The sequence below is a fragment of the Equus quagga genome, chromosome 9 (genome assembly GCF_021613505.1).
Source record: "Equus quagga isolate Etosha38 chromosome 9, UCLA_HA_Equagga_1.0, whole genome shotgun sequence".
NCBI lineage: Eukaryota > Metazoa > Chordata > Mammalia > Perissodactyla > Equidae > Equus > Equus quagga.
This window is the reverse complement of record NC_060275.1, coordinates 93,571,565-93,598,579: the sequence shown is the minus strand read 5'-3', so window position 1 is coordinate 93,598,579 and position 27,015 is coordinate 93,571,565. Positions and strand designations below refer to the sequence as shown.

The following is a 27,015-nucleotide window of genomic DNA, read 5'->3' as shown; positions in this document are numbered from 1 at the left end:
TCTAGACAGATGCATATCCTGCAGAAAGTCTTGCAAATACTCAAAGTGAGACTTGCATGAGAATGTTTGCTGCAGAATCATTTACAATAGTGGTAATGGAAAGTTGATCAATAGAGACATTAATAAATAATCGTATTTTTGTATGTACCTGCATACAGTAGATAGAATCAATTAACTGGAGCTATTTGGATCTCAAAAACTCAATGCTGAATGAAAAAAATCAAGGTGCATAATAATATATTCCATTATCTATGTAAAATTCTTAAACAACCAAAATAATTATGTATGTTGTTTATGGATACATATATATGATGTAAATGCATTTTTTAAACGACCAGTAAGGATATATAACAACTGCAGGATTTTGGCTACCATAACAGGAGAGGGAGATAGAGAATTTTGTTATTGAGACATATAAATTACTGCATCTGTGATGTTTCATTTATTTAAAAAAAAGGCATGGAACAGATATGGTAAAATGTTAATATTTGTGAAATTTCGTTATTGGTAAATTGATCTTTGTTATGTCATCCTCTGTAATTTTCAAGTGCATATGAAATATTTTATGCAACAAATAAAATATCATAAATGGAAGATTAAATCACAGCTGGAATTTTAAGTGAAGACGTAAGATAATTCTAGTGAGCAAGAAGCAAAAAAAATGTGAATCCCTGGCACTGAGGTTTGTGGCTTAAGTTTCATTTGGGAAAGTTGATCTTATATTGCGGATTTGGAAACTCCTTTTGATTGTTCTTAGTTGTTCTCAGCAGGCCGAAGAAACTTCTGGGGGCTTCCAAGCATGTTTGTATTTTAAGGTTTGGGTCTGGCAAATGGATGAAGACTGGGGGACGTGAGAGCAGTGGAGAGAGAAGATGTAGAATTTAGCTGGGTTGAAAGCAAGATGTCAGTTTTGATTTAGAATTAGTAGGAAAATAAAATCAGAGAAGGTGTGGAAAGACAGGCACAAAAATGTGTGCCTGAAAAAAATATGCCTTGAATTAGTATTCTAAGACAAATATTTTGCCGTGTGTCTGCGTATTTTATTTCCAGAGAGGCTTAATTCTAAGCCATCTTTTAAAAAATGTCTTGAAATTCATTCAAGCAAAGAGAAAACTTCTCAAACTTACATTATTCATAAAATATGTTTCATATATCTGTATATATAAAGATCCTCCAAAAATCATTGCTCAGGAAGTAATTTGTTGATTCCATTTAAACTAAACATTGCTACCACTGCAAAAGCGGTTGCTCTGAAAAAGGATTGAAAAACACATCATGAGTTTCCATAGTTCAGTAACAATATCCATGTTGATCACGTGAAGTAAAACTACCGGCAAATGTCATTTAAGCTCATCTTGCAATTTTTAATAACTTATGGGGTGAATGTGTGTCACCTTGAAAGTGTGCCTGTGACATTTACAAATTCTTTCAAACACATTCCTAAACACAGTGATAAAAATTCCTGAGCTCCCTTTTCTTATACCAGTGTTTGCCAACCAACATCCATATGGTGTTTGGTTTGACTGATGTCCTCTAGCATTTTCTTAAAAATATTGCATTCAAAAAAATATCTGTGCTTCCAGTCAGCTTGTAAGCATAAGTTTTAATGTGAACCTGATCATAGCAAGAGCAAAATGATTAACAGGGCCTTAACCTGGGCAGCAGGCGTGGAGGGGCAGGGTGGGTGGAGGAGCGTGTAGATAGAAGAATTCCAGTTTAGAATATATTTTACAATATTGAGAACAGGTTCAGTTTCACCTGCTGGGTTTGGAGAGATTCTCAGAGGTAAATCCAACAAGTAAGGTCCCTGTTGAGGACTTTTTAATGACTATTTTCCATACTCCTCCCCAGTCCCACCCTACCTCCCACCCCCAAGATTTCAAGGTTTCTACTGAACAGAAGTCATATCTCCCAGTCTCTAAAAACAGGGGGGATTTAGAATGTATAAAGCTTGGTTAGTAAGTTGTAGGAAGTCTGGTGGCATTGAGGTTTCAGATGAGATCCTGGCAAGTTGTGGCAGTATATAGTTTGTTTTCTTTTAGGAGAGAGAACATGCAATACTTTTGGAAAATTAGGTACATATTACTTTTCCAGCTCATCATTAATTATATGAATGCTGTGCCTGGTGACGGACACTTTAAATTTTGCAGCTTAAAAGTAAAAAATGTGTCCAAGAATTAAAGGCAGATGACACCAATATAAGCATGTGCTAATCCGTGTTTCTTTGACCGAAGCCAAGTTTTAGAGTGTGCTACTCCCCTGAGAAATTTCTCGTTCTGCTGTAAGGCATGATGTTAGAGAGTTAGGAGGCAGGGAAGAATTTGTAAAGCAAACTCTCACAGCATTTCATAATTCTGTAACAGAAGCATGAAAGGTAGGTGAAGATTTCTAGATCTAAACCCATTAAAAGTAAGAGGTTATTCATTTACACTTAATCCAACGGATTTTGTCAGAAAAGATGTTGTTAGTAATATGGATGAATCATATCGTTTGAAAGGATTCCGCCTGCTTTTTTTTTAAACGGTTTGGTTTTTCCTTTATTTCACAATATTTAAACGAACTTCTCTAATTTGATCCCCATGTACCTGGGTCCATCTCGCTTTATTTTTCACAGCTTCTCAAGTGAAAGGAACCGGATAAAGGAGGGAAATTATATTTTGCAATCATATGGAGTGGTGAAGATAAAGGAAGAAAATTGTTTTGATCTAACATAAACAGTTTTAGGATTATAGATCCTTTAGCAGCAAAAAGTCTTCAAGAAAATTGCTTCAACCACACACATATTACTCTTCTCATTTCCACGTCAAATAAAAAAAAAAAGAGGAAGGGTAGGCAAGGGAAAAACACATTTATTGAGCCAGGCACTGAGCTGGATATTTTCAATAACATGAATAGAAATATAGTGACCATATTTTACTAGGATGTATAAGATTTTGTTTGGCAAGCATTGTTTTTGGCGTGCAGTAAAAATGAAGATGTTATAATGCAGTTAGCATAATTTCCCATACTACTGACAAAGATTGAACTGTCCATGTTGTCTCCTCAAAATGGAAAGAGACAAATGAATAAATCCATGAAAACCAGAAAGCACAATGTGCAATAACCAAAGATTTACAGAATTAAGAACGCGAGATAAATCAGATGACTATAGTCTTCTATAATTCTTTAAGGCTTAAAAAGAAAAAAAAATAGGCATTACAATAAGTATACATAAAAATGAAATTTAAAATTGAAATAAGATTATTTCTGATATATGGCTGATTTTTCCCATATCACAATATATTTGATGGCTAAAATCAAATAAGGAAAAGATTTATTTCTAGGGGGCTAGGGAAATCAAATTGTGAGAGATATCATTATCATGGCTTTGGACAACCACCTTGAGGTGACTTATTGTTAGGAAAAAATCTGCACTCTATGATTTTGTTGGCTTTGCATCTGATGACGTACTATGTATTATTTCTGGTCCTTATTTGTCATTCAGTTTTTATAAAATGTAAAAATGGTTATTGAGAAAACCTAGCATAAACCTGCAAAGTGGTGAATTAGAAGGTGGGTTCTTATATAAAAAAGCCAGTCAAGGGGCCAGCACAGTGTCTTAGTGGTTGGGTCCGCATGCTCCGCTTTGGTGGCCTGGGGTTTGCAGGCCCGGATCCTGGTGCGGACCTAAACACTGCTCATCAAGCCATGCTGTGGTGGCTTCCCACACGTACAAAATAGAGGAAGATGGGCACAGATATTAGCTCAGGGCCAATCTTCCTCACACACACACACACACACAAAGCCATTCAACAATTTATTGTAACAATCACTTCTAATTTCCTACTTAATGTTGAAGAATTTTGCTTGGCATTTTCTAGGGAAAGAGAAAAATCAGAGGTAGTGGTAGCTTTGAAAATATGAAACCTCATGTTATTACATCATCTTCAATTCAATATGGCTTAACAGGAGACAGAGATCACCCAACAGGCTGGTTCTAGATTGCTTTGGTTTCCCCATGAGACCCTTAAATTGTTTAAAATGAATGATCAAGCGCAAAAGCAAGCCTTATTGAAGCAAATAACACTCTGGAAGTTTCAGAGGTCACATGAAGTGAAGCTGAAGGGTTGACATTTACACAAATTTGGATTGTACTTTAAACACTTCACACCCCAGATCAGCTGTACAATGGCATATTATACTACTTCTAGACAAACGATTAAGAAAAAATTAGTACATTCACGCTTTACAGAAGTACATGATTACATATTTTTTCAGTTTTGTTTTACATAGACACTATCATATTGAAACTACATATGGATAGATTGTAAGTCATTAAATACTTATTTTCATTCATATTACATGACGAGAATTATATATTTCAATGTATCACACAGTTTTGAACTACATAAAGTGATATAAAATAACATAACGGTTACGTAAAGTCCAGAGTGTCACATGGCAAATACGTCAAATACACCAGTGAAAGAATGAGACATGACATCTTTCGTTTCTAAACAATAAGCAGCTTTGAAGGAAGGACATTAGGACAAGAAGGGGAGGTAGTTTCTTTTGAAAATTCAAAATCACTTTATTGGGAATTTTATAAGACAAATCATTTTTTCAGAAATATCTTTGCCATATAGTTTTTCAATCTCAGGTAACATAATGAAAAGATTTTCTTTTGCCCAGGATTTGTGAAATTTGCATAGAAAAACTCAGATTGTATTTTGAAGTTTATCCAAGTGAAGCATAATTTGACCTTAACTATTAAAGGTTATTTTTGATATTACTATTTCAGTAGCCAAAGTTTTTAGAGTTAATTGCGTTTTTCTTTTTAATCAGCAGCAGGTAAAAAGTCAACTAATAGACTAAGATTATCTAGGGGTCTCTCTAGTCGTTGACCACAACCACATAAAACAGGATATGTTTTTCCATTTTACCCGTCTCAATGCTTCCTGACTTGCAATCAGAGCATAATCAAGGAATTGCTGTGGATAAAGCGGTGCAGGCACGTGATGCTGTAATTCACGTACGTCTCTTAGCCATAAACTGAATGCATAATAAATTCACCATGTCTGATGAAATTTTGGTTTAGCGGGCTACTCTCGGCATTTTGTGGAATCCTGAGATGCCCAAACCTCTGGAAACGTCCTATTTTCTATCTTTTTCCTTTCCTTGAAATAGACACCATGATGGTCTCAGACCAAAAATCACCTTCCTGAAAAACACAAGTTTAGGGAGCGAACTTTGATTTGATTTGTAGATGATGTATCTGCTAATCCTGGAATAAGTGCAGGCCGTAATTATAAATAGAACTTCTGGTTAGATCATAAGTTCTCAAGCAATCACTGTGTATTTTTACATTTCTGCTTCAGACCTCCAGGACCAAGTCATCTACATAGCCTGGATTTATTAATGACTTTTGAATTAATTAAGTAATTAATGAATTGAGCTAGAATCTCTAAGCATGCAAATCTCTAAATAAGGTAACTTGTGACATTCAACCTGGGCCTTGATATCTGTGTGACAGATTTAACATTTGACTCAGTCCTTTGCCGGGTCAAAGTCATTGTTTATGAATAATTTAGTTTCTTGCAGATCCTATGGTTGCTACTGCACATAATTAACTCTTAAGAAAAATATAGGCAGTGGAGTGAGAGGGTAAAAAGCCCACAAGTATGGACAGCTAAGAAGAAGGGGAGAGGCAAGGATGTTAAATCAAATCAATCTGACTTGGAGGAATGGATCTCTGTTTTTCTCTTAAGCCTTGTCACAGCCACACTGGTCACTTCTTCCAGTTACAGGCATGTCAGCAATGCTCTCCTGACTGCACCTAGGCCTTTGACCTGAAACCCTGGATGCCACCTAGATCATGAGAATCAAAGATAGTTAGAGCTGGAAGCGGCCATTTTAGGGCAACCCACTTATTTAACAGGTGAGGAGACTGGTGGCTAGAATTTAAAGGACATGCAGAGGGCCACACGACCTGTTTAGTGGCAGCAATGTGGCCCAGACCTGGAAACTGAGTGCCCAGACCACTACCCTAGCAATGACACTATTGTGCTTGAGCTGAAAAGGTAGAAAAGGAAATTTGTTCCCCCTGAAGTTCGCATGAAGCTTTCATCAATGGCAAATCTACGTTAGCAACACTGGGGACGATAATTCAGTCATTGACATTTTCCTGTGTGTGTGCAAAGTTCCCTTGTGCATGCAATGTCCTTTTCAGGCCCAGGCATTCAATTCAAAGACATTCAAAAGTGTGTTGGTATGTTTTTAACTTGAGAGGCTTGAAGGGCGGGGTGGTAGTCTTATCCCCAAATCCTAGCCAGAACCGATTTCTTATCAGACAAAGTGAGTACACTCTCCACGTCAGCTCTGTGGTAATTCAATTAAGCAAGACATTCAAAAGTCCGCTGAACTGTTGCTAGCTGCATCTTAGACCATTTTGTCACTCCCTTTCTGGCTTCTATATTCATTTACATAAAAAAGGTGAAATTTACCTTCCAATTGATACAGTTTTCCTGCAAAAAAAGAAAACTTAAAAAAAAATAAAAGTAAAGAAAGGCACTTTGTATGATGTGCACAAATCTGTTTCTTTCCTGTCTACTCGAAGGAGATAGGGAAGTTACTACAGGCAGGGCCTAGTTTTTCTGCAAGTGATGGGCAGCAGTGTGCGACTTCAAGAAACTGCTGGCCGGATTTCCTCCACAGCCAAACTGCTCCCTGGAGCTCAGGTGCCTTGGTTTTTCATTAACTCACGGGATTGTCTGATTCGGTTGGGTCCCAACAGGACAAGGAGTTGAATTCCTTGATCTTCTACAGGTGGTAAGGGATTGACCCCCTTTGGACCAAACCAGTGAAAGCAAGTTTTTGGTACATAACCACCGACCAGGATTGGTCTTAGGCACTTGGGAGAATGGAAAGTCTGTTAAATAACGTGGCTGGTAATGACTTGTGCTCATCTTGGGGTGCCTTATACCCATTTGTTAAAACTGACTAGAGAACATTTTGCAGTTTGGGTCGTAAGCTTCCATAAATCACCCATTGGCCACCACCAGTTTCCATGTGCTTTGTAGCTTGAATATTTAGCTGTTTGTTTATAAAAATATGACTTTTTATAACTCAGAGCATAAGGATCATAAAAACCAACTGTGTAATGGTGGTTCATAATCCACGATGAGAGAAAAAACCAAAGCAGAATCAATAGCCAGATATAAAAAAAAAGAGTTTTGGAGTTGTTGGACTCAGCAAGGAATGAGCATGGCTTGACTCAGTAAAAGATCATTTTTTCTAAAAATTAGAGGCTCATTCAATATGTCTTTTAAAAAAAATCTCATGCATCTTCTTCTCTCTACATACCTATTTGCATATAATCTTAGACTATGATTCCTTACCTACATAATGTATAAAATGCATGTGCAGTATGTTAAAACCAACTGGAACTCATGATTTAAAAGTGTAATAAAATGAGCACATCACTGAAGAGTACTTGTATTTCTATGATGAAGGGCAATTATTTGATAGCTTAATTAAGATACAAGGCATTGGTTCAAATTATCTTGGCTGGAAAATACTCAATAGTCATAGAATCAAGCACTTGGAGTTTAAAAGGACATTAGATATTATTTGGTCCAAAATTTCCTTTAGGGGAAACTGAGGCCCAGAGAAGGGAATTGATCTAAGAAAACACGGTTAGGACTGGAACCCAGGTCTCTTGATCCCCAGTCTGCATCCTTCCATTTGACTAGCGCTCTTCTTGATAGGAAATATGGTAGACCATAAAAAAACCCCTTAATCTAGATAAAGCGTGCTAATTGACCATAGATTTATAGTCTTGACTTGACTTAATGAGTGGCTAATGGGTGATTTTTAGGGATTTAGTTCAAACTAAGTCTTTAGCCAAAACGTTTTTTATATATGCTTAATTATATCTCAAAAGCAGATTTTATAGGTTTGCAAACTATCAGAGTGATTGATATACATCTTGGAGAAGAATAGAGTATTTGGGGAAAGGTTTACTCTGTATGAGCTTTGAACAGAGGTTTTCGTCACTGCCTCTTAGAGTGGAATATATTCCCTGGCCCTCTTGAAAGTTGTGTGTCTGTTTGCAGGTCATTCTCTACCATTACGTGAATCTTAAACCACTAATAGATTTTCTAAAAATTATGCCTTCTCCTTACAAACAGGGCTGTTTAGTGAAGTCAAACAGACTTGACCTGTACTTTCCAAGAGAGGATTGTTTTCATGCACTAAAATAACCTTTAGTGGAAATGGTTATCTAGGGCAGTGCTTCTCAAACTTCAGTGTGTACATGAGTCATCTGAGGATTTCAGTGAAATGTGGGTTCTGATTCTTTGGGTCCGGGGCAAGGGGGTCGAGACTGCATTTCCCAGCAGTGCCCAGGTGATGCTGATGTAGATTGTCCTCAGACCATATTTTGGTACCAAGGATCTAGGGAATTGAATGAATTTGGACAACTTTCCCAAATGTTCCCCTCCTTCCTAAGATGTTTATATATTGGGAGAACAGAGCCTCAGATCAGTTACTTTTGGAATTCTGAAAGTGTTCACTTTCAAACATCAGGCCACCTCTGAGTCCAGTTTCTATCAATGTTGGTTTGTTGGGGTGGAATAGTTAACTCACAGAGATGAGCTCAAGTTCTCCATGGGAATGGACGTAGAGAACGGATTCGGCATTAGGCAAAATCAAAAACAGAGGGAGGCAGTTCAATGAGTCACGGATGCTTTCTTTAAAATGTAGATCCAGGTTTTTGCGTGTGCTCAGGAGCCTACCTTTGCAACCAACTTGGAGAATCTTGCTCTCATACCCTGGCCTTTGTAGCGGTTCCCAACACTCCACAGACATCTGGTTTCTTAGAACTTTTATTTGGACACTTCTGACATGAGTGCTGTCTCTGCTTCTGCCAAGATTTTGCCAATGGATCTACTCCAGACAGAAACTAATTTCTGGCTTTGCTTAAAATTTCTTTGCTGCTCAAGATTGCTCAGAAAAACAAGACAAAACAAAAACTCTGTCTCTGAAACAGCATGTTAGGTGTTGTCACTCTCTGTTTTCATCGTTGCTTTATGAAGATTCACCCAGAGAAGAGCAGAAGCCCCAGAGTAGCCCAAAGCTCATAGGAGAAGAAATTTCTGATCTGTGGAGAGCCCTAAAACTCTAGGTTGGTGGTTGTTGCTTAAAGCAACCTGGAGATAAAAAGAATCAGATAAACTATACTACACTGTGTTAGAAATTGAATAGTGTCATCCGCTTCCTATTCCCCCATGGGCTTTGGGTTGGTATGGCATTTTACTCCACAAACAGGGACTGCATATACTACTATTTACTGTAAATATTCATTATAACCTCACAGCATAAAATCCCGGGGACCCGCTGAATACATAAACAGCTGTACTGGGAAGATAGAAAATAGTCTTTTATTTTACCTAAGTGATAGAAAAATAGTCTTCAAAAATACATTGTTAAACTTATGGGTTTATAGTAAAGTGGAATTTGTATGTACAGTAAGGCAGTATTCCATTAGCATCCTGCTGTGATTATCTTTTAAATTAAAGTTAGTCTTTTGGGATTTCTTTTCCACTAAGAGAAGACTAGGGTGTATAATAAATTATCTATCATGTTGAAATAAATCAGAAAAGCATTTTAGAAGGATTTACCACATGAATCTTATTTGCCTCTCACGTAAGAAAATTTTACTTTCCGAAACTATATTCTCAAGATTCTTTAGAATGAAATACAATTTAGGGGAGAAAATCCGTGTTTAACAAGTTCAAACTATTTTCAGAAAAAATTGGAGGCATCATTGTCATTTGCATGTCAGCAATGCATCACTAAGGTATTAAGAACTGATGTAAACAATTTGTTGGGTGTTCTAGAATGTATTCTTTCTTTAACTGTGTTGTTATTGGTTCATTCTAATAAAATGAAGAGGAGTACAAAGCTTAAGAAATTGGTTTTCAAAAGAGGTTTCCATGATATTTTTCTCATATCTATCATCTTCCTGTGGTAAACAATTTTGACTATTTCATTTCCTTCTGTTGCGTACCAAACCATGAAAGCCTTTTCCAGAGGATATACCTATTGGCACTGTCCCTCAAGAATACTAGGCAATGTGCTTTTATTTCATTGAATACACCATTTTATAACTAATAGCAAGGACTAAATCTACAAATCACAGTGAGGAAACAAAATGATTTGTTCTGGAATCAGCTGTTGGAGAAAGAGGCAACTGGTTGAAAATGGAGCATGAAAAGGAGCGAATTGTGAGTTTTAGTAGTGTCATTCTAACCAGCTTCTTGCGCATTCTCTAGCAGATTGCCTTTCATGTACTCTGTAGTGTTACCTGAAGAAAAATCACATTTTAACCAATCCTTTTCTTAATCAAGCTGTCACTGAAAGGAGTGCATAAAACCTGCGGGATCCAAGTAATCCAACCCGCCCAGCTGGAGTCTGCAGTTGCCTGGTGGTGCTGTGAAGGAGGCGAGGTCTTTCTGAGCTTGATTCTGTGGAAGGGATGGTGGAGCCTCCTTGGCTTGTTCTTCGAACAAAGCCAGGTTTGGAGCTCGCGGATCCTGCGTTAACACCAGGATGTTGTTATCCGTCACCTGGGACACCTTAGCGTACTCCTTACTGGTTTCAGGAATGCTGGGCTTCTCTGTCTGGTCGCTGTTCTCTTTCTGTTTCAGGAGCAGTGACAGTGCTCCATCTTTGTTGACTTTGTGAATCTCCACGTAATCCAAGGCTTTAACAGAGAGAAACGGAGTTTTCTCCTGGGGCGGCAGCCATGCTGTGTCTTGGTCAGTCTTGGAAGGAAAGCTTTCCACCTCTCTCTGCTCGGCTGCCTTTCCCTCCGCTCCAGTCTCAATGGTTTTTGAGGATTTGAAAGCATGTTTGTCTGTTTTGTCCAACAAAGTGGCTGATGCACCTGCTGCACCAGTGGCCAGCTGACATATGTCAGCAATGTTGTGGTAAGAAGATCTGAAATTGTGCTGGTTGGGGGGCTGTGGCAAAGGCCATGTTGAAGATTTGGATCCGTCGATGTGGAAATAGGGGATTTTGCCTTCCAAGCTTGTGCTCTGGGGGTCCCAGGTATGGGTGACATTTTTTGGGGGATTCTCTGGCTTCTCAATGCCCTCAGGGGTCTGGAATGTGGAGGGATTTGCCCGGGGTTCCTCACACTTTTCCGACAAAAGGGAAGGGCTGTCGCAGCTGCCCCGGCCAGAGTCACTGTCAGGATCCAGGTGGGTGGGCTTCATACCCTGACCCGGGTGTTCTTTTGAATGGGCTGGCATCAGCTGCTGGTCCTCACTGTCATCTACTTCTAAGAACTCCACCAGCAAGTCCTCACAGTCAGAAGTGGGAGGGAATTCTTGGCACCCCAGGGCACTCAGTAGTTCTTCAGACTTGCCTTTCTGTTAAAACGTAGACACAAGGAGAGATGGCTGTTAGTTTCATAGCATTCCAAATCAGCATCACGGCCAAGCCCGAGTTCGTGACTACGGGCCAGCAGGAAGTGGTAACAGCCTTGCAGAGTTTCCCAAACTTTAGACGTTTGTGTACCAGGCCATCAATAAGCATCTCCTGCACTACTATTCATCTAATATTTTTCTTTAAGTCAATTCACCATTTAACTTAGTTTCTCTAGCAATAATGAGTTCAACGGGCAAGTAGTATAGCACATGTAATAAACATAGAACTATTCAACAACAAAACTTTGTGAAACATCTAGAACCACAGTGCTCATGCATGCATGTGCCACTTTGGGACTCACTGGCTCTGCGATGTGGCTGCTGGCTTCCCAACCTCCTCCACCACCTTCTAGGGTCTGGTGGTGGTAGCTCGATTCTTGTCTCTTCCTTCTCCTCTCCCTCCTCCTCTTCCTGCTTCTCCCTTCGCTTCCCCTTCCTTTTCCTCCTATGCTACTTTTTCCTCTCCTTCAACTCGACTTCCTCTTCTTCCTCCCCCTCTCTCCCTGAAATTCCATGTTGTCTCCCTCTCCTCCTACTCCTCTTCCTCCTCCTCCTCCTCTCCATTTTCCCCCCACTCCCCCTCCTCTTCCTCCTGCCTTCTCTTATTCTCCACTCTTCTTCCTGATCCTCTGACTTGGGTCAGCTACCAGTGCCTAAATCTTGACTCTATCACTTATTAAAGGGTATTGACTTTGGGCAAGTTGCTCTATGATCCTCAGTTTCTCTATTTGTGAAACGGGAATAATAGGACCCATCCAGGAGAGTTCTTTTGAAGATTAGAGGTTATGTGATTAAGAATACAAAAAAAAATTTTTTGACACAGAGCAGTTATTTTAACATTAAGGCTCTGTGGCTACAAGGTTGGATTTCGAGCTGGAGAGTAGTTAATTTACTTAGTCGAGTTGTTCATGCTGGTTCTTTAAAGATCAGTGCTAGAGACTGGATGGTGAGCTAAGAGCACTGGACCAGGAGCCCAAATTCTGGGGCTGTACTCCCTGCACTGATATTTGCAATCAAAGTGAACACAGTCAAGCTAAGTTCTGTGGGGCTCACTTTTCACATTCTTGAGCTGTTGGCCTCACAGTGGCTGGGTTAATGTGCAGGTCACTGTTTTTATATACATCAGTGGTAAGCTTAAGGTCAAATTGAAATTATCTATTTCAACCTGGAGAGAAATTTAAAATATTCTAACCCCTCCTTTCATTCAAAACACTTAAATTTAATTCCCTCTTGAATCAGACTAAGTGGGCCCTGGCAAACACCAGCCTTACTGTACTCATCCAGTCTCAGCTGAGTGCTCAAAATGAGAAACAATTGCAATAGAATGTTCTGTTACTATGGCCTTCTGTAAGGAATATTCAAGTAGAAACTTTTACCAAAGTATGATAGAGGAAGTAGTGGTGGGTCCGTGTTTTGTATTATTCAAATATTTTCCCTCTTTCTAAATTGATTATTTGCACAAAATGTTTATCTCTATGATTGTGAACAGATTTGGTAAATCTAGTAAGTATTATTATGTGTTTTCATGTTTTCTTGGCTTTCTCTCCTTACCCTCTGACATCTGGTCCCTGATGGTAAGTACCTTCATGCCTCCCAATCTTTCTGTAAACACACATGCTAAACAGGAGGGACAGCTGCACAAGGATGACTGAGCCGGCCAGGCTGAATCGTTGGGGATTGTGTGCACATGTGTAAAATTAATTATTACAAAGCAGTGAGTCATACTACATTCTCCACCTCTGGCACTTACCTCCAGCAGATGAGTATCAAATCCTTTTATTTTTGGACCAGGAACTGGGGGAAGGATGCAGGATACCATGCTATAAAATAATTTGTGAGATAGAATAAATGGCTCATCTTCTCACTTTGTAATTTTTGAAAGATTAGTATTATCTCCACTAGCTACTACATGGACTATGGGTAGATATGACTTAGAATTCTGGGCATACGTGACACTAACAATCAATGATGACAACAATTAATAATTATAGAGGCCTACATCAAAATGAGCCCTGGCTAATCGAGGAGGCTAATTCTGAAATGAGTGGATTATTTGAACTATTTGCTTCCCTTGCTTTTTGGCTGCTCTTGATAGATTTTTACTATTTCATAACTGTGAGCCTCAGTTGGATGAAAAGAGCACCAGCTTCAGATGAATCCATTCTGCTACTTTTGCCAGCACTATAAAAGATTTTTTATGGGTCAACACATGGCAGCTGATGGCTAAAATGAGGTGCTTGAATTATCTGAATGTTTCCATCATCTTTGTAGTGTCTTTTTTTACCCTTATTCCTGAGAACCATGATTGGGAGGAGGGTTGATAGACAGTGAAGTACCTATAGCCCTTCAAAGCCACTGCCCAGACCATAATCAGACAGAAGACAGCAGAAAGAACGGCCACAAAGATCCACACGGTGCTATCTTTCATGGTGAAATCTAAAAAGCAAACAGCCAGAAAGCTTTAATCACATACACCATCATTAAAAAGAAACATAACTAATGAACGAAACTTTTGAACAAGAGTTTTTCCCCCTACCTACACCTCCTTTGATTTGAACAGTAATCCAAAAAGAGTAGCATGAATGACAGGTTTAATTTTTTCCAATATTATTAAATTTGAATATGTTGCATGTATTTTACAAATTTCAAAATCTAAAAGTTTCAAAATCCTTTTACATATTATTTTATTTAATCCTTAAAAAGGAAGTCCAAGACCACGTGGTCAGTTGCAGTAATAATAAAAACTAACATTTATTAAGTTCTTACTAAAAGCCATCAATGGTGTTAAGCTTTTACATACGTTGCCTTGTATGTAAGGATGAGGAAATTGAAGCTCAAAGAGTGATTTACCCATGGGCACGGAACTATAAAATTGTAGTATGGGATTTGAACCCAGGTCTTCTGCCTCTAGACTCTGCTTTTATTTAGTAAGAGCCAGGGCTGGACTAGATACATGTATAAGTCTTATGGCCCACAGTTCAGGGCTCTTTCCAGTATGCCAGTCCAGTAAAAGCCCTGATACTTTGGACAGGCAGGGTGTCAGAAGAGCTAGGCATCACCGTGTGGTTCTGGGCAAGACCCCTAACTTCACTGAGCTTCAGGGTCTTCACTTTTAATTTCTAATGGTAATTGTATTCTCTTTCAATATCTGAGAGGGTTGGGAGGACCAAACAAAGTAAAGACTTTGTAAACCGTCAAGTACTTTAGAAACGCAAGATGAATCATTCTCTTTTAAGCTGCCATGTTTAATGGCACTTAGTTAGAACTGAGCGCCTCTTATGTACTGTGCCTTGACTAAGAGACCAACACGTAATTGACATCAGAGACTGAAAATCAGTTTGTGTCTTTGAGATGGGATACCACCTTACAAATTCTGGGAGAACGAGATGATGACCTTGACTAAATGATAAGAAGGGGTAGATGGGGAGGGCAGAATCACCAACCCTACAACCCTTTGAGACATGCCAAGCCCACGTCTGCAGCCTTATCCTAGGAACTGGTCCCCACTGACAGTGACCCAGGAAGCAATGCTATGCTTCCAAATGTCTTTGTGTTGGGTGGAGCGATGATAAACCCACCTCTACTCATTCTTCTGGCTAAGGGCCAAAATAGTTTCTCTGTTAGTAGTACTACATGCAGATTTACTGAATTCATTCTGTTTTAAAAATATTTAGGAATATAAGCAAAAGGTAGCTGAGACACTCACCATTAGGTATCTGGATGGAGCTCTCTGGGCTCCACTCACTCCAGAATCCATGATCTGGCTTACAGCGAACTTGGACAAGGTATTTCTGTCCTGGATATAAGCTGAGAATCTTAAACTGAGTCTGCTGCCCAGCAAAATGAATCTAAGGAGGAACAAGGAAGACAGAAGTAATTCTAATTTGTATTATAAAGAAAGAGACTTTTCCCTTAGATCATAAATTATGGGAGAAGTGAGGCTAGACAATCAGACTTAGTAGATATCATTCCACCCTCTCAGCCCATCCGCTCCTCCTTATAAACATTGCTCACATAAGAATTAACCAATTTCCTATCTATCCATTTGGAACTCTGTTTCAGAAAGACAAATATTCTGTTTCCCACCTCTCACTTTTAAAATTCTATTTCATAGAGGGAAACTAGTTAATAAAATTGGAAAATGGCTATTCTGTAAACCCTAATGCAGTAATTGATAAAAGGATTATTCATTGGTATAAAGCCCCTAGGTGGAAGAGAACTGGGCATTCATGTATGTTGAAACAACAGTGCACAAATGAAACATGGTTTTATAATCAAGGGATCAGGTTGTGATCTCCATAATTCAGGGGTCAGTTTTAGCATCATGTATGGTAGGTCAACCAGATGGTTTGTGTCTCCTGATATGATGCAATATGAAGGATATATCACCTCTGAAGTATTCTTGCCAAAAATTGTTCAGCCTGAATTTAACCTAGTCTTTATATCCAATGCCTGGTTATAGGAAATAAAAGGGCAGAGAAACTAGCTAAATGACCTCACAAAGAACTAATCAGACAAATACAGAAGGTGGGACATTCTATGGGACAAGCGGCGTAGTCTCTTGAGTATGTTGAGACCAAAGGAATATAACTACTAGCCACAATGTGTGGTCCTGGAGTGGATTCTCCTTTGGACAAATTAGCTGTTAAAGATATCTTTTGAAGCAATTGTGGGAATGAAAGTATAAACTGTCTATTAAATGATACTAAGGAATTTTAATTAATTTTCTATGTGTGATCATATTATTTTGGCTGTGTTTGGAAGTGTTCTCTTTTTAAAAGAGACCTGTACTAAAGTACTTAAGAGTAGAATATCATAATGCCTATAATTTACTGTATTATTTCTTTACATTCAAGTATTTCAAAGCAAATAAAAATGCCATTGACTGTGGCCTGGTTACACTGAGATTTTTTCCTCCCACTTACTACCGGTTAAGTATTCTCATAGTGTCTAGATCTAAGACACTTTGAGGGAGGTGGGTTGGAAATCCGGTGAGAGAGGCTGTTCAGTCCAAGGAACTAACCAGCCCTTGGAGAGCTGTGAAGATGAGCCCGCATCAATCCCAAGAGAGGGGAGAATTCCCTTCCACATCTGGGTGGGCCACATCAGCATCAGGAGGGCAACATGGTGACCCAATAATTAGGAGGAATGACTTGTTCTTCATTGTGAGGGCTTCATCTTTGCCAAGGGACATGGTTCTTTACAAAAGCTTCTAGTTGACTCACCTCCCACTCAGCTGATTTCTCAGGTTTTAATCGAATTTCATACTGGAGTGTGAGCCAACCGGATCTTACATCAACCAGGGTGGGTGGAAACCATCTCATCCACAGATAGGGTTTTTTGTCTTCTGGCTGTTTTAATTCCAAAGTCAGATTCACAGGAGGGTCTGGTTCAACTGCAGATGTGAAAGAAACTCCATATTTAGTAAAAGTGGTCTTTGAACACAGAACTGGATGACTCAGAGGCAGCTCTCTCTACCAGTTCACTCCCCCATGGTTATAGGACACTTTGCACTTGATTATTTGCATTTGATCTGGTTGATCAATTGAGTCTGGATTAGGCTGAAGCAAGTGAGATGCCTAGGGTGCAAAATTTAAGGAGGTACAAATGGCCAACAAGCACATGAAAGGTGCTCAATGCCCTTAGTCACTTGGGAAATGCAAATCAAAACCACAGTGAGATACCATTTCACACCAGCTAGGATGGCTAGAATTCAAAAAAGGAAAAATAAAGAATGTTGGTGAGAATGCTAGAGAAATTGGAACCCTCATACATTGCTGGTGGGAATCTAAAATGGTGCAGGTGCTATGGACAAAAGTTTGGAAGTTATTCAAAAAGTTAAACCATGAATTACCATGTCACACATCAATTTCATTCCTAGGTGTATACCCTCCGAAACTGAAAGGAAGTGTTCAAACAGAGACACATGAATATTCATGGCAAGACTATTCATAATAGTCAATAGGTGATAACAACCCAAATATCCATTGACTGACGAACAGATAAACAATATCCGTATAATGAAAGATTATTCAGCCATAAAGAGGAAGGAGTACATGCTACATGTACATGATACATGCTACAACATGGATGAATCTTGAGAACATTATGCTAAGTGAAAGAAGCCAGACACGAAAGACCACATACTATATGATTTCATATATATGAAATATCCAGAATGGGCAAATCTATGGAGACAGAAAACAGATTAGGGGCTGCTTTGGGGCTGGGGTAAGGGGGAGAATTCTGAGGAACTGCTTAATGGGTATGAAGTTTCCATTTGGAGTGATAAAAGTGTTCTGGAACTAGATAGTGGTGATGGTTGCATAACATTGTGAATGAACTCATACCACTGAATCGCACAACTTTAAAACAGCTAAAATGGTGAATTTTATGCTATGTGTATTTTACCATAATAAAAAAATATTCAGGAGACACTTGCTCTCAGGTTCCTTCAAGCATAGGTCTGTGAGTACCTCCTTAAGAATGAGATGTCTAGGGTGCTGGCTTGCCTTACTCCAGTAAGTCAGTCTTATTTACTTACTCTCTGACTGGAGTAATTACCTGACTGGAGCAGTGATATTGTCTCTCTTCATTTATTACCTCCTAAAATCAGGCTCCACACCAGGTGGGACACAAGTAAGTGTAACTACAGTGAACTTGGCATTATTATCTATGGCTGCCTAAAAACGAACTTTGGAAAATTTGCCACTAATCCTAATGCTTATATGTTACCAAGTAAATACCTATGAAAGATTATTTTACATGTACTTACTAAACAAACATCAGTTATTTAATATAAGTTTTAAGTTAAACATAATACTGAGGAATGCCTCTGATCAAAAAAGATTTGTACAAAACGGCGAGTAAAACATTTGGGATGAATCCGTTAAAGTAAAGTTTCTCAACCTCAGCATTACTTGTATTTTGGGCCAAATAATTCTTTGTCATGGGAGCTGTCTTATGCATTGTAGGATGCTCAGTGGCATCTTAGGCCTCTACCCATTAAATGCCAGTTATACCCCTACCCTCCTCCCTGGGTTGTGATAATCAAAAGTGTCTCCTGCAGGGGCTGGCTGGCCTCAGGGCCTAGTGGTTAAAGTTCTGTGCGCTCTGCTTCTGCGGCCCTGGTTCGTGGGTTTGGAGCCTGGGCGCGGACCTGCTCCACTCATCAGCCATGCTGTGGAGGCATCCCACATACAAAGTAGAGGAAGATTGGCACAGATGTTAGCTCAGGGCAGATCTTCCTTGCAAAAAAAAAAAAAGTCTCTCCTACCATTGCCAAAGGTCCTGTGGGAGGCAACAGGGCCCCCAGCTGAGAATCACTGCTTTCAAGTGTCTTCAGTATAGCTCAGTATTGCTCAATGGCAACAATGCTGGAATCTATTTCTGAGAGATTATCTGCCAATGTTGTCATTCTGTACTGGAGGTTATCACTGGTTGAGAGTCAAGTGGATAGAAAGTGTATTGCAGTTCACATCGATTTTTAAATGAACTTCCATGGCCTGTCACCAACACTGTATGCTGCAGGGTTATATGTGCGTTCCACAAACGCTTCCTTTATTATTTTGAAAATATGGTCCAACACATTCTTTCACCAGAGACTTTACTTCCAGAGTCAACGTGAGTGTGATCACTCATTGATTTCACTTTTTAAACCCACCTGGTCTTCAGGGCGCCCATGTTTTGTGAGTCACATTCATTATACAGTTGCTCATTTCAGAAACTTCTCTTGCATTCACTGTATTGCCCTCAAATACTAAATACTTTAACATTTGAGGGCAAGGCAACTCAAGAAAGAGCCCATGAAAAAGGAATTGTTTGGCATTTAGCATCTTAAAGGCTTCATATCTTAAGTAAATTTATATGACTGGAGTTTATTCTGACTTGTCAGTGGGGTTACCTTTTTGATTTTCTTAAACTAAGATCCAATTCAGTTTCCACCCTCATGCTCATTGCACTGAATTGCTGGTGGGAGAAAATATCCAATTGGGTACCAGGTGGTGTTGGAAGCTTTTCTAGTTTTTAAGGATCAACTACTGATAACATGCCAATGAGATGATATACAAGTGAATACTTGATGGTCCTAGCCTGATTTTCCTTGTTGGGTGGTGTAGGTAAATCAGGAAGATGTGGGTGACTTTGAAGCTAATTAGCTACACCCTAGATTATTATACAAGATGAGGCCTGAACCCAGTCTCTTGTCGTAAGATTCTCTTTGTCATCCCAACTAAGCCATACAGGCCACTAAAATTATGCCTGACTGCCCTCCAGGTCAATGTTGAACAGGAAAAGCAAGGAAGAGCTCTCAGGCTGACTTTGTTCTACTTTGCTAATGACTTCTCCAAACATTGTATTTGTGGTCTTGGCCTTTAGCCTGCTGCTCAAGCAGCAGTATTTACTCCCCAAATTCTTTATTTTTAAATAATAGCTTCAGTTGCTAAGAAGGCTATGTATTCTGAGAATTGAATTTGGGGCAAAGCAGTTGGAACAATTCCTGTGGGTGTAGAAGCAGTTGAACTCCTTCTAAGAGTTGCTACTCCATGGAGCAGCTGTCTTCCACGGGGAGAGAGAAGAAATCCCAGCTTGCCAAGGGAGAAGGGACATTGGTTGCAGGGGGAGGGCTAGAGGGAAGGATTGATAAGGAAAGTATAAATAGAACATTCTTTCTGGGTGCAAGAGGATGAGAAGAAGGATCAAGGGAAAGCACAGAAACACAAGGACCCCAAGTGCCAGTCCTACTGTCATGAATGACTTCATAAAAATTGGTGTAACATACTCACTTGACAAGGATATCGTGAATTTTCTCATCTTTCTCTTTGGGGATCCATCCAAAAGCCAAGCAGACTCAACTGAGTTTGACTACTGGTAAATCCATAACGGAGTAACAAACTCCTCACCTACCGACCTTCCCCTTACCTATATATGTCACGTCCACGTAACGTGGATCCGAGGAACAGCTTCCCATCTGGTTCGTGGCGTTTATCGTGATGATGTATATTGTCCATATGGAGGTGTGCTTCTTGTTAAAGTAACAGGAGTTAGGGCCACCGGTTTTGTAGTCTGGACATTCATGGGTGAGTGTCTCTCTGCAACGGGTAATATATTATGTAACAACAAGTAAGAAAGTAGTAAAAAGAGTCTAGTTTTTTTTTTTTTTTTTAATAGATCTATATGGTTGGCTATGGAGGATTCCAAATGCAGAAAACCAGAGCTGAAGAACAGCGCCCCAAGATTCTGTACCATGTCGGCCCCAAGCTGCCGATGGCAGCTGGGAGGGAGAAAGAGAAGAGAGTGCTGGAGAAAGGGCTGGAAGAGTCACTTTAGGGCCTCAGAGACTCTGCCTCTCATCGGCCCTTCCCATCTATAGGTTTCTGTGGGCTTTGTGATATATGCCCCCTGCCAAGAAACACTTGAGCTTCCAATGGTCAAGGCACCACCATACCCAGGGAACTGTCACTGGGTCATCTCAGAAAACGGGACTTTCTCCTGCACACGTACACTGGGAGACCATGTACAATACAGCATTTATTACACAAATGTTTTGAATTGTATTTCATTGAAAAAAAGATTAAAGGGGATAAAAACTGGTGTTAGCATATTTCAGATTGCACTGAGTCAGCAACAGAATGAAGTGATTGTGACAGGAGATATTTCAGGCCCAAGTGCCTCATTAGGCTGCTGACATTTAGGCTGAGGGGGCTCAACGCCAGACACACCACACTGGTGCAGAGGCTTGTTCCATTTTGGTTACCCGTTTGAGTTCCTGAAATCTGTTTATATAACGCCCCTTTAGGTGCCAGAAGGGATGACAACTTTGTGTACAACAAAGGGCATTCATTGGGAACTGGGCCAGCTGTTGCTACCAGAAAATATTTTCATCACTGGGGAAGGAGACAGCTCTCCTGGGATTCCCAGGCCTCATTGTGAATATAACAAAGTCCTCGCCCAGAGATGACCTCGTTTAGTCTGTACTGCAACTGTACCTCCAAATATGCCCTCTGGGAGGTCATGGACCCTGGATCAGCAATTTGTTTTCCTAATAGGGCTCTTTATTTTCTTGGACATGAAACAAGTTTGAAAAGCTAATGTACCATGGTGTCAAGAATTACATGATAGTCCTCTTATGTGCAAGGGTAATGATTACTAAAAAAAAATTATAAATGACAGAAGGTTTAGAGATGAGTATCTAAAATTAACTGGCACTTAAGAAACCCTTATATGCGACCTTGGACTGCAACTGAAGCTTGCGACAGGCTGTGGGAACATTGCTATATTGTATTGCTGCCGTGGCCGGTGAGCTTACGCGCCCTGAGAGAGTGCCTCGAGGACATTAACAGGAAAATGTGAGCATGGTGTTCGAGTCCCTTTCCCCAGTGGTATGAACCTTAGTAGTGTTAATCCGGGGAAGTGTGGTAATTCTAACTTGGAACCAGGGTTCTTTTGGCCTGAAGAGTGAGAACACTCTTGTGAAGCTTGAGAGGAAAGAAGAGAACTTTTTACCCTTCCTTGTGGTAAGTCAGCGTGTAACTGGTAGGAAGTCCTCCATCGGCCCCGGGCTTCCACCAGCAGGTGAATGTTTCCTTTTCCGGAGAACGACATTTAATGATCTCAGGTTTTCCAGGAGGTGACTGTCCTAGAAAAAAGCCAGAAGCTGCTGGAGTCAATATTAAGGTGCATTCCACCATTTGACCATTCTGCTGGTGACAGAAGCAGGTTGGTGAGACCAGGCCAGCAACTAGGTCTCAGGGTGAGCAGGCTGAAGGTGAGGTGCTCAGAAATGCCAGTGTCAGCATCAGCCCCACTCCTCTGTGGGCTGCCCTGATAATGGAGGACTCAGAGAGAGAGCTTTGTGGTGTTGTGTGTGTGCGTGTGTGTGTGTGTGCTTGTGTAATGTGAGATGGAGATCCCAGCAACCTAGGATCAGTGACTAATTGTAAAATTTCAACAGAGTGAGCATCAAGAGTGAGATGGATACTATGGATTGAAGAATATGTGTCCCCTCTGTCATCCCACAGAATCTATAAAGCTGACATCCTCCCACAGCATAAGGGTGACCATAAAACGAATTCTCCCCTGGGTATAAGTGTCATCCTGAGGATGCTTTGCTAATACAATGCTCTCTGGCCCTTCTCCACTCTGCTCGCTAATCTCCATCTTTCTGCCATTCCCACACAGTGAACTCAATCTCTGATCTTTTGTTCTTTCATTGTATCACTGATGCTCCTCTCTCAGTTGCTTCCTGCCCCTCACCCCTTCTCTCGCCTTTTCTTCCATTTTCTTTTCCCTTTTCCTTGATTCCATTCAGCTTTGACCTGTGATCCAGTCTTACCGCTACCTCCCCATTCTCCCACCCACATCTCTGAACCTTGGTTTTCAGTTTCTTTTCTTTTATATCTTCCCCTCTCTCCTTGGGCCTCTAATGTGGTGAGGTGGCAGAGGGCTTCCTTGTAATTTTATGGCTCTTTTTGGGGTGAGAGGCATGGTAAGAGGCGAGGGAGTGGGTAGCTTCTCTCCTGCTTATGAGCTACCATTATTATCTAAGAGCTGTATCCAATCCCAGCTGGAAGCTAGAAGGTCTGAGTGGGGTACATGTGGAAAATACAACATCAAGGGGATCAAATTTATTAGTTGTCCAATCCCCAAAGCTTTTGAAGAGCTGGCCCCCTCTTCTCTCCCTTCTCTGTCAGCTCCAAAGAGGGAAAGAGTGGCCCTGGGAGTTTGCCCTGATGCTGCTGAGCTGGGGAGCCCCAACACCCCCATCCACTTAACTCCAGTTGATCATTCATTTGGCTGAACTGGATGCCCGAGCGCTTAGTTCAGGATGTCAGGAGCAGAGAGGAGAGCTTCCAGGTGTCGGTCTCAGCAACTTAGGGGGTTGACTCTGTTTTCTCCCACACTTGTCTCTTGACCCCTCATGCTCGCCCCTAGGCCAGAACTTCCAGCTGAGCACCAGATCAGAAAGAGCAAGTTTGGAGGAGAACATGGATGGGAAGGGGGGCATCAGGCAAAACCAGCCAGAAAAACATCATTTAATGGAATGGTATGATGTGATTCACGTGCTGGGGCCAAGGACACCAGGCTGATAGTGTCAGCTGGAGCCGAGCTACCCTCCTGCTCCCAGCCCCCTGAAATTAAAGAATTATAGACAACCTTAAAGCTCCATGCCGGCCGGCCTGGGGCTAGCTCTGCTAAGATTTGGAACATTACTTGTCCTCTAGGGAAAATTTCTTCAGGATAATTTCACAGATCGAAGCAATTTTTTTGTTTGTTTTTGTTTTTTGTTGTGGCTGGGGAGGACTGCATGAAGCAGAAAGAAAAGTTTGTCCAAAAAACCCTCCAACCCCTATGGCTCAATAATAAGCACACTCAGAAGCCAATTAAGGTGATTGCTGATGATTCCAGTACTTAACGTTTCCCTGTGGATTATCCTGATCTCTGCTTTCCTTTCTGTCTCTCTGAAAGCTCATCTCTTTCACATTTCACTGGTTATTAGTAGTACATCTAGGAATGTCAGGAGAGGAGGGTAAAGCTGGGAAATTACAATTAGTCAACTGTTTCCTTGGCCCACTTGAGAGGAGACAGTTAAAATTAATGGACTGTCTCTAGCTCATACAATGCACACAAACAGAGGGACAATCACATAGGCACCATACACATAGGCATACACACGTGTCCACATAGAGCCCACATGACATGTACACACACACACAGAACCATACACAGATGCATACGTATAGAAGTACACATTAGTACCCACCCTCTAGTTTAGTTGTGAACCTCACTTCCTCTATGAACATAGATAACAGAATGGGCTGTACCAGTTTCCTACCATGTAACAGCAAGCCCTTATTTCTCTTTAAGGTTTTGCAAAGATTTTTCACAGACATCATTTATTGTGGTGAAGGAAACATCGCTATCCTCACTTTGAAAATGTGGAAACTCAGAGAGATTAGATAAGTGGCTCAAGGTTACACAGGTAGCAACCAACCGAACCTGGACTGAAACTCTGGTCCTGTCATTTGTAGAGCTGTTCCACAGCACTCCCAGAATGAGGATGGAAGTCAGAGCACAGTGACAAGATTTTGCATTCATTGTCTTAATTCTTTTGCATTAATTTTAATGTTAAAAAATGCAAATAATTTAAAAGCAGCAAACGACATGGACATTTTCATGTCTCATAACTGCATTGCAAGAGGACTGTGATGGACTCTCCACCCTCTTGAAAAACACCCCAGAAAATTAAAGACAGCAGGACGGTCTCTTACTTACCATTCAGAAGATTGATGTTGAGAAAAAGCAGCAAAATGAAAACAACTGTGGATGCCACATTTTCCTTCATGTTGGCTTCCTTCTCTTTCTACAGGAAAGTTATCAGAGATTCACTGAAAAAGAAGGCATCAGGCAACTTTTTTGAAATGACTATCCAGTCAGGTACATGCACCACTTTATTCTGGGTGTTTGCAACTGATTCTTGCTCCTTGCTTAATGTGAATGACAAAACAGGGGGAAAGGAATGTAGGAAAATGTAACATGGTTGGATGGCTTGGCTCAGAAGCATCGATGCGCACATGCTGGGAAAAATTCCACCACCAGAGGTCATCAGATGACAACGTTCGAGGGCAGCCTTGCAGCAGTGGTCTCCTTTGCACGCACCCCAAAGAAGAATTGTTTTCTTTCCACCTTGCAGTCAACAAACAATATATCACCCATTTTCTGTGACATAGATTGTATGTCCTACAAGAGAACTGTTCTCGGGGGCCTTTCATCCACCAGCCGCAAATAAGCCAGGCTGAAAAGTTAGTACACTCAGTGTGACTCCAATCTGGCCTCTTTGATGCTACTAAGTTAGGGGGGCTTCCTCTGGAGGTTCAGGCTGAGAAGTTTCTGGAAGCCTTCTGGGCTATGGAGATGGCCGTGAACCACACAGTGAACTCTAGTGAACCTCTTTGTGGTTTGTTCCTTCCCTTTAGAAAGGCCCCATAAACAAGAAATGACAAACTCCAGTAATAATTCAAGTCCCTTGGGTTTGGAATGTTAAGTACATTTTGAACCTGCTGGGGTTTAGAGTTTTGAGCAATTTATTATTAACATTATTTTCACCCTTGGAATCACTTTCAAAGCCTCTAAATATCCTTCTAAGAAAGAAGGATTTTAAAAGACATTTGAAAAAGGCTCATTAGTCTTGTTGGACTCCAAACTCTCAGAAAACAATAGATTTGATGAACTAAGTGAAAATTCTTGGAAACACATGCTTACATTTCCCTTTAAATTTTATGTTTTTTTTTTTTTTTTTTTTTAAATCAAGGGAAGGACATCAGGGAGCAAGGCTGCCCATCTTGGGATGTTTGAAATGATGAGTGTTGTTTGATGACACCCAAAAAGACCAACCTTTGCCTATTCCTCCTGGCCAGAGGGCAGTTCTCCATCTGCCATCTGGACACCATCTAATGGACAATTTCTTGAAGGCTTTCTCTACTTGCTCCTATTCCCTCTGAGACAGACTAGAAACTTTAATGACAATGGAGGTTGGGACTCACAGTTGCCATCAAGGACTCTCTTATAATGAGGCTCCTGCTTCAGTAATGTCTCCTGTGAGGAAGCCAGGATGTTGCTATTTGGGGATCTTCCAGTTGCTCTTCCAGGATTCCTTCTAAACGCCCACCCCTCCCCATCCCCAGGTCACACGTTCTAAACCACTTGCTCCATATAACCCCTTGGGCCATCTACTTTAAATCAAATTGTTAAAGGCTCCTAGTGGGTTTAAAGTCATATCCAGCATGATTTTACTATGGGCCAGGCACTGCGTTCAGTATCCCGATCATTGAAATTTCATTCAGCCCCCACAACAGCCCCGTGAGAAGCACAAGCTGTTACCATTCCCTTTTAACAGAGGAGGATGTTGGAGTACAGAGAGATTTAGTAAATTGTCAGCCACGCCATTGGGAGAAAGAAATGTGGCAAACCTTAGAGCATCTGAGAAATCATCCTGATATGTGAGCATTCTGTGATGGATGGGTCAATTATTCCTCCTTCCATGGGGGAGACAGTGGTGACAACAGCAAGTGACCCGAAGTGAGCAGCATGCCAAGCCTTGAGCAGGCATGCAGTCAGAAGAGCCAGGAGTCAGGGCCCAAGGAGGTCACCTCCACCACTCGCCCCATTTATGCCGAGGATCTCAAAGGCTTTGCTCTCACTAACCCAGCTTCCTTAGATACATATAACTCTGGAAGAGGTCTTTGTCCTGAGCGTCTGGTAATGTCATCCTGGCTGGGGGATGGAAATTCCACCCACTGGCTGAAGAAGTTCTATAACATCCTTTTAATGAGACTTCTCTGCTCTTTTGGACATTGCATCAAAATGCTTGAGATCAGCGTGCTATAAATCACACCTTTGGGGCGAGGTCAGATGCTATCCAGACATCTCTTCCAAATCAGGGCTTCACATGTTTTGCAGAAGAAACGTCTGGATGGAGCAGGCTGGGGGCAGGCAGGAGCTGATTTTGTCATCACTATACTTCCTGGTGTGCCGGTCCAGGCTTCAA

General features: G+C 40.7%; 1 protein-coding gene and 1 long non-coding RNA gene across 7 annotated transcripts in view; one reads left to right on the top strand and one right to left on the bottom strand.

Annotated features, from left to right (window-relative positions):
* Positions 1-21,375, top strand: part of LOC124244782 (uncharacterized) — a 29,000-nt gene extending 7,625 nt beyond the window's left edge. The window contains exon 3 of the long non-coding RNA XR_006890115.1: positions 20,640-21,375. This is a non-coding gene — a long non-coding RNA (uncharacterized LOC124244782). The remainder of the gene's footprint in view (positions 1-20,639) is intronic.
* PRLR (prolactin receptor) overlaps positions 2,830-27,015 on the bottom strand; it is a 162,010-nt gene continuing 137,824 nt past the window's right edge. For 4 of the 6 annotated variants that reach the window (XM_046671628.1, XM_046671630.1, XM_046671627.1 and 1 more), the window contains 8 exons: positions 24,744-24,856; positions 21,975-22,125; positions 20,391-20,560; positions 16,697-16,866; positions 15,178-15,319; positions 13,808-13,907; positions 13,222-13,291; positions 2,830-11,414 (listed from right to left, as the gene is read on the bottom strand). In XM_046671628.1, coding sequence (XP_046527584.1) covers positions 10,392-11,414; positions 13,222-13,291; positions 13,808-13,907; positions 15,178-15,319; positions 16,697-16,866; positions 20,391-20,560; positions 21,975-22,125; positions 24,744-24,813 — 1,896 coding nt within the window. In that variant the 5' untranslated portion in view covers positions 24,814-24,856 and the 3' untranslated portion in view covers positions 2,830-10,391. The remainder of the gene's footprint in view (positions 11,415-13,221; positions 13,292-13,807; positions 13,908-15,177; positions 15,320-16,696; positions 16,867-20,390; positions 20,561-21,974; positions 22,126-24,743; positions 24,857-27,015) is intronic. The other 2 variants (XM_046671631.1, XM_046671632.1) reach the window with 2 other exon arrangements.